We start from the raw sequence: 12,118 nt of genomic DNA, 5'->3' as shown, positions 1-12,118 counted from the left end.
TCTTAATTGGAGCCTCGTACCAGTACTACGAAAGTTCGACAATAAAGTATCATTGATACCGCACCCACGTACTGCCGTTATGGACAGGGTTATTGTAGTCTGGAGTAAATAGAGGTACGTATGAATTTAATCAAGTTCTAACAGAATTGTTCTGGTCAACGAAAAGAAGCTAATATTAACTTTAACTAGTGACAGTTAAATGAAAACTGAATACAAAACCTTGGGATTCTAATTTTACAAACAACCGGGATTTTGGGCTTAGCTATAACGGTTAATACTCTATAGGTAGGTTTCCTCATTAAAGCGTATCTAATACTTTATAGTCAACATTCTGAACCAGTATAAGTTTTATCATGATATTCTTCAAGTTCTACGCAATAACAATAGAAGCACATACCTCTATGTAACTGTTGACTGTCATCAATTGTATGTAATATTCCCAACAACATACAAATGTTCTTCAAGCTATAAATCCTTTATTAAGTCACAGACCAGAGCTTAGGGCCATCTATTCGTTTCATTTCTTCCCCGTACCCCGGAGTTCGACAGTAATACATTGCGTTACACAAAAAATAACTAGAACACAATTAATATTACACTCACGTACCATTGTTATGGAAAGGGTTGACCTAAATGAGAAGGAAAATCAACTAGTTTTTGTTGTTCTGATGTCAAGGGTTAAATATTCTATGGCCAGTCGTGTAAATTAATAAGGTCGGGAAATAAATGTTGGGTTGATTAAGAACGTTTTGTAATCTGTTGTGTTTTGCTGAAACTATTGTTGGAGGCTATAAGTAAATATGAGACAATCATTATTGTTTGAAAATCTCATCACAAGTTTATAAATACGTTTAGATGTTTGTTACCCAATAATGTATGAACTAAATTCAACACATGGGTCTTTCATACAATAAGCACGTCTAATGCCCGGTTTCTGAATACATTTAGCGGTAGTTTCTATTTAATAGCGTTTTTTTATATGAGTTTAAACGCTATTGAATAAATAAACTACTGCTAAATATACCTCAGAAAGCGCGGGTAATTCTAATAGGCAAGTTGTCTTCAAGCGTGAGAATCCTGTATAAGCCTAGAATATGCATAAATTCAATTAGTATATTAATATACCAAATAAACCACAACCGTATTATCATGATTCCAATATTTTATGTTTATTGATAGCCGTCCTTCTACGCACTTTACATAACATTTTTTCTACACAATTTCCTGAAAAGAAGAATATTTTCTTTCAATTTATCGTGAATCGCCGGCAGGCGTTGGGATGAAAAATCGGCCGGTTTTCTGCTGTGTCATCAGATTTAACACCATAAATAATATTATATTGATACCGTATCCCGATTTAGGGACGATTTTCTGAATAAACTGTTTTATTTACTTTACTTGGAAGTGTATAATATCTCTTGATACGAATATTGAACACACAAAATCTACGTTCGAAATGTATGTATATAACTAAATTGTAATTGGTAATGGTAAAGGTATACAGGTTGGTCACTTGTACTTTTAATCAATTTTATTTCGACAAATATATTTTTACTGGATTTACTGGAATACATTTTCAGACCAGGATAACTCACTCATTGCGAATGAAATCCTTGATGCGTAATTTTTTACGTATTTAACAAACAAATAATTCAGATTTTGTAAATTGAGTTTAATATTGTCAACCACACTCAGAGCTGGGTAATGAAATGTAAAAAAACCTAATTTATCTATTGCCTTAAATCCTTTACTAATTTGAACCAGCATCATAACAATGTTTATTCACCCAAATTGATTAGTCTATTCAAGCAATTTTCGTTCAATTTTAGCTACTTATTTTATGTCCACAATCAAGCTCCATTAACGAGCCGCAAATAGCTGTCACCCGATATTTTAACCGCGGCCATTTTCCCTTTTCCCTTCCCAACATGTCCTTGTTCCCACCTGTCCTGTTTCAACAAGGTACATTCCATTATCAATGTTTTCCGGGATCAAGCGGAAAATCCGGAAAACCAGTTAAATAAGTAATTTCCGAGGCTCGTTGCTTTGTTTGGTTTAATGAAAAAAGTGTCTGCCGCCTCTCATTGTGTTGTTTGATTTTCTGATGAATGTGCGGATTCTTTTGATGTAGCAAAATGTCTGGGTGTTTATCTGTTTTAGTATATACTAGGGCATTCAGAAAGTTTTTTTTGTATGAGGCAGTGTCAGGTTATAATTTATTTAAAAAAATACATTATTTACTAGTACAAATACATAATAAATACATAAGTTCCAATTTTAATTTTTTATCTGAATCTAAAAAATGGTTTATTCACACGAAACTTCGCATAAACAGTAATAAAGAGATGTTTAAAAAGATGGAATAAAAAAAAATACACTGAAGAGCAATTTTTTTAAGTTTCGCAAAACTTTCCGAGTGTTCCACGTATTATTACAGCGGCTAATGGCAACACGTGGGTGTATTTCATGCTCATCTGCCTACACTTTGGGTATAACAGGCGTAATATTATGTATGTAGTTGCCAGCAATTAATACTATTTGAAAAACTATTTATTTGTCATTGTCTATATGTTGTAGCCGAGAAAATAGGAATATTCCATAGTGAATTATTCATTTCATTTCCATTTAGTATTAATTAGCGATGTTTTTTTAAAAGTTTATATCATATACCAACGTGCTGTAACCGGCGGACAGGCATATTAAAATTAAAAGATAAAAAATGAATAAAGTAAAACACATAATTTTGAAATTGGCATCATAATTAAAAGCAGTCTGCTGAAACAAAACATCTTGAAATCCTGTAATACAAAATTAAACAACTAAATGCACACAAATAGAACAATATTTTAAAGCGTACTAAACTCTTAACTTTGTTAATGCAAATATGAAATTCAACAATGCCGTCGACTTCTACGTATTTAACTTAAGACTAAAACATTGTCACGGAGTTTCACTTCTCTTTTATTATTCAAGTTCTTTTACATTTTTAAACTACTTTCTGATTTGAGATTTTTATCGAGGAATATTTAACACCGTCTGTGACGTCTGTAGTGCTGGTCTCAAGGACTTAGGTTCGATTTTCGGGTATGATTTGCATAGGTATTAAATTTTAAGCAGAGGTTTTTTCAAAAACTTTGGTAGAAGCAGCACTACATGATTTTGCTCTCAAGTGACAGACTCTTCTCGTAATTTATGAGACATGAGACAAAATATATTTCACATTTTACTTAATATATTAGAAAATAATTGTATATTTTCGCATTAAAATAAAGTACTTTATCAGAGCAGAAAACTTTGGATCTATCTTTTACTCTAATCGTGATTTGTCTAGGAGTTTCAAAGACATTGATTTACAAACATACGTTACACCAAGAAAGATAACAAGAAACGCGTCTCTAATTAACCAGATGTTTTAGTAGAGCATTACGCCACTCATTTCGTCAATTAGTCAGACAAAACTGTTTTATTATTTAAGATAACAGTGCTTCACGTTTGGTCATATTTTTATAGTTGAAGATTAGTACGTTGACAATGTTAATAGATAAGTTATAAAATATAATAGTTTTAAAGCCTAGAAAATAATATAGCTTTAAAAGAAACGTAATTAATAAAACTACGTTTTTATGGTTTTTGAACTCACAAATCAACCATATTGAAATATTTATTTATTATTTGCGACCCATATCGCCCCACGTGTTCGGTGTGGTTTTTAGGTGATATTAATCATACATCTGTTTCGAAGATTCGTCGCGTCGCGTTAAACGCTCACTCAGGTCAAAGCCTTATTGCATCATATCTACAGTTGTAGCTCGATTCTCTACTACTATCGACTACAAACAACCGACCTGTCATTGAAAAAAATAGTATGAAAATCGGATCAGCGCCTCTGAGGGGCGTCGTAAGAAACATTTTGGCAGTACATTCTAAATTTCAAACTTTCGATACTTAACAGTACCGACTGTACAGAATCGTACTACTGTGCATGCAATCTAATAACAATATTACATTCATATAGATTTTTGAATATAAATCTGTGTGAGGCGAAACCAGTCGATCCAGTTCTACATAATGAATGACAGATTATGCAGTGAGATTTTCTATTTTCAGTTGAAAACGTCTACATAAGTTATTTACCTTGAACCAGTTTCAGTACAATTAAACTTTGTTCCGAGTTGTGAGTTAAGTAGGAAAGGGGTCGCTTCCGTAATTGTGGACTTTATGTATTATATACAGGGTGTCCGAAACTTTACCTGGAGTTCAAACGAAAGGTGACTGGCTTGAGTTCGTAAAGTTTACAGGCACTTTTACGTACAATGTAAATGCTGTAGTATATAGGTACTATACGTATTGGCAAAATATACTAGTACGGTAGGATATTTGAATGTGAATTTGTAGGGATTGTACCAAGTGTGTGCGAGGCAGCGCGCTGGATAAGATTGGCATTGATAAACGTAGAACTGATATCGGAATGAAAAAAAAAAAACAAAAAAATTCTAATTTAACTTTCTATGAGCATAAGTAACATTTGCTCAAATAGCCGCCTTTACACACACACTTTATCGCGTGTTTTTAGGAGCGTAGAGGATTACGTGCGGGAAAGCAGCGCGGTCTTCGCTCGCGATTTTCTTCGCTGGGCTTGGCAGATGAGCACGGCGCGTGATCTTTCTTTCCCCTTACACGCATGCTCTTTCACGCGCGATTGTTGTTTCATGCGCGATAGAGTGTGTGTGTAAAGGGGACTATTTACTCTGGCCATCGCTTCCCTAAATGTCAATTGCCAAAAATCATAAGATTTAAATCAACTTTTAACTCCTTAAATACTTCGTACAACTTCAAAACTTCATTCTATCATCAACACCTACGTAATAAACCTCACAAAGCCCACACAGGTCCGTTTATTCTTAGCGTGAACGTGCGAACTTTGTAATTAGTTGCAGCGAGAATGACCTCAGACTAAACGGGTCGGATCTAATTATACAAAGGCACCTCGTCTAGTTTATCCTGACTAATTTAGATGGAACTAGTAAAGAGAAAATGTTCTAAGCTATTTTCGTTACTGGCCGGTAAATATGACAAGATGACATGTGTGTTTCATCACCTCCTAATATCTCCTGAGTAGTTCATTAAACGACATTTTGATAACTTTTTTCATACATTTAGTATCACTTTATTTCGTAGATATGTTACCTGACCCTGTCTGACACCCATATATAGACTGTGAAAGTAACGCTTGGACTTTGGACTCTAGCTATCCCCATATGAAAAAATGCCATTTTTCGTAAATAATTATGTAAAAATACGTGCTGAAACAGTTTAAGATATTTTTTTATAGTAGAAATTTTGATATTTGCGGACCGTGTATAAATGTGAGAAGGAATTAAAGATAGGAATCACGGAAACAAGATTAATTAATAAAGTTGAACCCCATAAACTTGAGTAGATAATCTCTTTGAAATATTTTATACCCTCGATTGCGGCTTCAGGGTCATCATCACCAAAACAAAATGATCCACGAAACTACAATTCCTAAAATGTTAATACGGGTTCTATCAATAAAGAAAAAAGGCGCTCTTAGACGTTGGTCGCTTGTTTAAGCAACCCTGGCGCGTACATGCCATAGATAGAGGACCAAGCCATAGTAGTAACAATAATATGTGAACGAAATATCTCCGTGTTCCCGAAGGTACGTTTAAATTAAATCGGTTTTTGTCTATTAAAGTATAGTCTTTATCAAATGCCCTCAGTCAGCTTGAAATACTTTAAAACTAGGTTGACCACAAATGATACGTCTAATACCAAAAGCGATAGGAAAATGTGTTCTAGTAAAAACAGTACAAAGAAGTTTCAAGTCTTCACTTATTCCCAGCGAAATTGTTTTAAATTCGCGAACAAAATTTCCACCTGCCAATCTAAACTCAACTGCAACTTTTCCGCATGAGTTGAGGTCAATTCCTGTTTGACGTGATCCGACTTAATTAAGCCTAAATTTCAAACAAGACCGGGATAAAATAAACAAATTGTCAAACTTGTTGTTTGATCAATCTAGCGCTGTACTCCAGGGACCATTATATTGGGAGCTTTGATGGCACGTGTATAGTTGCTACTATTAGTACTGTAGATATTGGGATTGGATTCGCAGGAGTTTGTTTTAGATTTATTTTGAGAACAGTGTTAGCTGATAGTAAGCAATAGTTCAAAATTATCAAGGGTAAGCAACATCGTAATGACTTTCTGAGATTATGTGTGCAACATAAGTAGCTATCACTTGCTTGAATGGTAAAAAATACCAGTGTGAGGAAACCTTAAGATATCTTAACAATTTTCGACGGAAAATAAAGCCACATTTGGTTTTCATAATGGACTCACGACTTAACAGGCCAATAGTAGGCCAGTGGCCAGTAATATTTTAAAATATTTATTTATATGCAATTTCCTTTCAAACAAGAATCATTTCTAATGTGTACTCAATATTTTAATATCCAAATCGTAAACAGCCTCCATAGTCATTATAGTACTAGAGACAAAAACCCACATTACGTAGCTATAAAAAAATACCAGATGTGACAAAAGTCATTAAACAATTTAGTTATATTTCGGAAAAACCAATTACCAAATTTTTAAACTAGTTTCCCAACTTTATTACGAAGATAACAATTTATTTGTTCTGACTGTTTGCTTATCTGCCAGTTAATTTCATATGTGGTAAGAAATAAGCAAAATCATCATTATAATCAGTTTTCTGATCATATCTTATGAAATCTGTTATTTCCATTTGGGGTTATGAACAATAAACACAATCATGCAGTCTGAAACATTGGAAAAATCATACATAACGCTGAAGAAGGAAGAAGAAGGCTATGTGCGAACCTCCAGTGGTATATAACCACTTTTTACATCTGCATCTTTAAAAACAGACTGGTTTGCGATGCTTTTTTCACAACCTTTTTAGAATCGCAAACCATTACCATAGCTAGATTTCTCAAAATTGAATTTGTGACGCTTCAGTCGAATCATCTGTTTTCCCTATCGTCTAAAGACTAATCGAGAACAAAGTAAACATCGGGTGTACATTTTATCCATGAATTAGATCTTCGGCGCTCAGTGTAATGGTAGTACTTAAAACCCACCTCAGCCACTGTGTTAACGTGGCACATTTTATGAACACGTGGCACATAAAAAACACCCAACATCTGCCCGCATAATCATTGCCATCAAATTTAAGACCTTACTAAGCCTCATCTTGTTTGCACAAGATTTTAAACAGTATTACGTCACTTTGTTTTGCAAGACATAAATCTAACCACAAATAATCAGAGTAATTTAGCTATCTTTGCAACTTCTTAATGAAGAAATAAAAGGCAAGCATTAAATTTCCTGAATCAGTTTATTCCAGTTTTTCGAAAAAGACACAACGGGTATACGGCAAGACTAAAACCTAAATTGTTCGAAAATGGGTGCAGTAAACGGAGACAAAGATGTTGAAAACATATTAGATAAGAAAAAAAATATAGAAAAGGAAGTCAGTTATGATGAGATATTAACAAAAGCAGGCGAGATGGGCTGCTACCAGTGGCTCCTGGTCTTCTACTCACTACCGTTCTACTGGTTCGGAGTAATGGTATACTTCTCTCAAATGTTCATCACAGAAGTATCACCAAACCACTGGTGCCGAATACCGGAGTTAGAAAACCTCACCGACTTCCAACGAAGAGACCTTGGAGTACCTAAAGATGAAAACTCAAGGTTCGGATACTCCCAATGTCAAATGTATGACGTCAATTGGACTGAAGTGTTAGCAACGGGACATACACCTGATCAAACTTGGAATACAGTGCCGTGCCAATATGGATGGGAGTTCAATAAAAGTGAAATACCATACCCAACAATAGCAAGTGATTATGGGTGGGTCTGTGACAAAAATAGTTACCAAGCAACCGCTCAGGCGATATTCTTTGTCGGTTCTATCTTTGGAGGTTTGCTTTTCGGATGGGTTTCTGATCGCTTCGGAAGACTGCCAGGAGCTATGACCAGTTGTCTCGTTGGATGTATAGGCGGAGTCACTAGTACCTTTGCTCGGAACCTCACCGAATTTTCCGCTGCAAGATTTGTCTTGGGTATGTCTAGTGACAGCTGCATGATCATGCCATACTTAATCATGTTAGAATACGTTGCTCCTAAATACAGAACACTGATATCAAATGTGGCCTTTGCTGTATTCTACTCATTTTCTGCAACGGTACTGCCGTGGATCTCGCTAGCTTGCGGGCACTGGAAAACAATTTGTCTAGTCACTAGCTTACCTTTACTTGTGGGAGTGGCTGCTAAATTATTTTTACCAGAAAGTCCAATGTGGCTGCTATCCAAAGGTCGAGTGGATGAAACTATTGACAAAATACTTTTAGTTGCTCGTATGAATAAGAAGAAAATTCCCACCGAGATGATTGAGCAATTCAGAATATCAGCTACAAATGCAAAGAAAGAACAAAATCAAAGCTTTTTGGAGATTTTCAAAAGACCCAGTGTAAGGTGGGTGTTTATCTTATCTTGTATTGAGTTCATGTGCTGCAGTACTGTGTTTGATGGACTCATAAGGATCATCGGACAGCTGGAGTTCGACTTTTTCGTCTCGTTCTCACTAATGTCAATGACTGAGTTCCCTTCAGTGCTATTAGTAGGCCTAATAATGGATTACACTGGACGAAAATGGCTGTGTATTGTCTGCTTGTGTTTGTGCAGTTTCTTCACTGTCGTAGCAATATTTACTACCGGAATACAGACTGTGATTCTAGCTATTGTCGCAAGGTTTACTATAAATATGGCGTACAGCGGTACCATGCAATGGGTTTCGGAGATTTTACCCACTTCAGTCAGAGGAGGAGGGGTCGCTTTAGTACATATTGTAGGTTATATTGCAACGTTCCTCTCGCCATACATTTCCTACTTGAAGGTATTTTATTTGTGGCTTCCTTTAGCCGTGCTAGGATCTATTGCGGCGATTGGAATGTCGATAGCGTTCATGTTACCGGAGACAGCAATATGCGGTATGCCACAGTCGTTTGAAGAAGCTGAAGAACTAATCAGGAACCAAAATCTATGGACATTACCGTGCTTAGAAAGGAAAAAAGAAAAGAAACGAAAGGAGGGTCAAATCAACCCAAGCTTCGAGCTTGAAACTTGAGCAGTATTAAAAATACCTTCAATACAATAAAAGTCTACCTTATTCATGAATACGGCGACGTTAGAAATTAATTTTTCAGTAACTTGTTCGAACTTGAAACTGGATACGGTTGATGAAATATGTATGTAGCAAACCTTTTTAACTGAAATATTGAGGTATATTGTTACCCAATACAATGTACATGTGATCCTACTATAATTATGAATGTGAAAGTTTGTATGTTTGGAACTTTGGATACTTAGAATCTGAAGCTAAACAGCTAAGTTGAATGAATGTGTGTCATTGAATAACACAGAACAACATCATGAAGTTTATGTATAGTTGAAGTTGTGAAAAGAAGCTACAACTTGTATTCTATGCGACGAGAAAGGATTTTTACAGGTACTTGACACATGCGTTTAGTAGCTCGATTCTCTACTACTATCGACTACCGACAACCGGCTAGCTATCGAAATTTTTACATTTAGAATGTACAGCCAAAATTTTTCCTACGACGCCCGTCAGAGGCGCTGATCAGATTTTCATACAAAATTTCTCGATGACAGGCCGGTTGTCGGTAGTCGATAGTAGTAGAGAATCGAGCTATAGGTCGTCGGACGTCGCACAGGGCCATCCTTGTCGCTGATGTGTGTTTGAATTTGCGCGGTGAAAATCGTCTGCGAAATGGCAACTCGATTGGGCTGCAAGCATCTGAATGCTGCACGGCAAGCATTGACCCCTGAAAAACCCTCTTTATGTAAGACCAGAAGTAATTGCATAGTAAATAAATCGTATAAACTAATGTCAATGTCACATGCTGATGTAATATTTTATGAGAGTAAATAGGTGTAAACTTTGTTACATTATATTTGTGTGTAATTAAAATGTCATGGAACAGATTACGTTGTTTGTTGATAGTACTACAGTCAACATCAATGTTGTAGCTGCTGCTACTTTGTTATATTTTGTAATATGTACTACGTAGAAAACTGGAGGCAAATTACAAATTCGTTGTAAAGGTGTACTTTATGTGGTTTCTCCAAATAAATTAGAAGTCAGCAAATTATTTCTGTTTCTACTTTTAGTTCTAAGTTCTTTCCTGCTACCTACTCCTTTAATTTCGGTGTATCACTTCGTATTTAACATGCAGTATTACCGAGGAGTTCAGAATGCAATCTGAATCAGTGTCATGTGATACAATTTGTAACGGTACTGTCGAGTATCGAAAGTTTGACATTTAAAATGCCTAAAAAATAGTTCCTACGACGCCCGTCAGAGGCGCTGATCAGATTTTCATACAAAAATTCTCGATTACTATACGGTTGCCGATAGTCGATAGCGGTAGAGAATCGAGCTACTGAGTATCATAAATAACCTTCACTCACAATAATATTTTGCAAAATATTTGAAATAGTTATCCAACTTTCTGACTACAGTCCAAGATCGCACGTACAGATAAATCTACAAAATAAGATTAAACATGACAATAAAGTGTCACAAAAATGAATAATGTGAAATTTTACATCTATTATCGATACCTACTTGGTAGAATAATAAAATAATCTTAGTTGAGGATCAAATAGACAATATCTACTTGAAATCTAAGTGAAATTGTTTATATCATTCAACGGAAGGAGATAATGCTCGGCTTAGGGAAAACAAAATTTTGTCGAATCATTCATTGAAGTGCGATAGTGTTATGTTTTAAATAACACAAATACAAAGCTGATCTTTAGCTTCCAAGCAGTCTAATGAAATAAGTTTTACTAAACCCAAAATAAAAGGACTTTTTAACCGGTTTAAACAAATTTTATATTTTTTTTATTGTCGACTCAAGGCATAAAAAACGTTCACATTTTACATATATTTTTCCACTTACTACATATTTGTTACTTCCCTTTCTATAAAATTTAATTTTCTCTCAAGCTCTACTATCATAGAGATTTCACAAAAATGTAGACATCGTTGTGATTATTGAGTATCATATACCAGCACAATAACAGTACCTACTCTTATACAACAAATAAACCAAGAACCAAACAAGATCGACTATTTTTCGCCGAAAACATCAGTGAGTTACGTATCTGGAGGGCTTTTTGTATCGTAACATAATTCAATAGTATCAGTTCCTTATCTTTTGTTTTGTTACGTTTACGAGTGTAGATATCTGTTTTGGTTTAGTATATCTCGAGAACTGGAGTACTGGATTTATTTGCTTCTGTTGATGTGAAGATAAGCTGTTTTGGTATTACGTACGGTAGCTTCAAATGAGATGTATATCTCATTTGAAACTACCAGTTGTCGTATTAGTATTAATACGATAACTGGTTACGTTTTTATAGAAAACTACTTCTGTGAAAGTGTTGGTAGAACTTAACTAATTCTTTTCAAGTATTTAAAAGAGGCTATTAGATTTATTTTTGCTTTACGTTTGTTTGTTAACAACAAATATTAGACTCAAAATAAACACAAAAATATCCTATCAACTATACACTGATCGAAGCGGCATTGAAGCTTCGTACATAAAATAAACATACATACATGTTTTGATTGACTTGTTCTTTACTTCATTTTACTTTCAATGATTACTGAGCGGATTTTCATTGAAAAAACATAAATAAACACACCTCTTTAAAAAATTACTTGATAGAAATAACCTATACATTATATGAGAGCCAATCCCTAAAGTATAATATATTATGTTTAATCATCAAGCAGATGAAACAGTTCATAAGTTTATACAAAGCTCAACAGGCTTAACTAAGGTGAGAGGGTTATATTCGAAGTCTCGTCACGTCGGCTCTGAAACGTGAGATCAAGTATAATAATACAAATATAACGACTTTCACTATTGGAAGGCGGCTGAACTGCTGTTATTGGTGTGGTAATTTTTATTTGCAAAACAACTTTTTACATAATTGTGTATGTGTTTAATTTTTTAAACGGATTTTGATTGTTTAG

The 12,118-nt window shown here is 34.8% G+C and overlaps 1 protein-coding gene across 1 annotated transcript; it reads left to right on the top strand.

Moving 5' to 3' along the window:
- Positions 1-7,398: 7,398 nt before the first annotated feature.
- Positions 7,399-10,210, top strand: LOC142973477 (carcinine transporter-like). Its single transcript, XM_076115192.1, has one exon. The coding sequence runs from the start codon at positions 7,451-7,453 to the stop codon at positions 9,176-9,178; it is 1,728 nt and encodes a 575-aa protein (XP_075971307.1). The 5' UTR covers positions 7,399-7,450; the 3' UTR covers positions 9,179-10,210.
- Positions 10,211-12,118: the final 1,908 nt, after the last annotated feature.

This window comes from Anticarsia gemmatalis, chromosome 6 (assembly GCF_050436995.1).
Source record: "Anticarsia gemmatalis isolate Benzon Research Colony breed Stoneville strain chromosome 6, ilAntGemm2 primary, whole genome shotgun sequence".
NCBI classification, from domain to species: Eukaryota; Metazoa; Arthropoda; class Insecta; order Lepidoptera; family Erebidae; genus Anticarsia; species Anticarsia gemmatalis.
This window is presented reverse-complemented; position numbering and strand designations above follow the sequence as displayed.

Excerpts from the sequence above, each read along its gene's own strand:
- LOC142973477 (XM_076115192.1), top strand. The coding sequence starts at position 7,451 with ATGGGTGCAGTAAACGGAGACAAAGATGTTGAAAACATATTAGATAAG.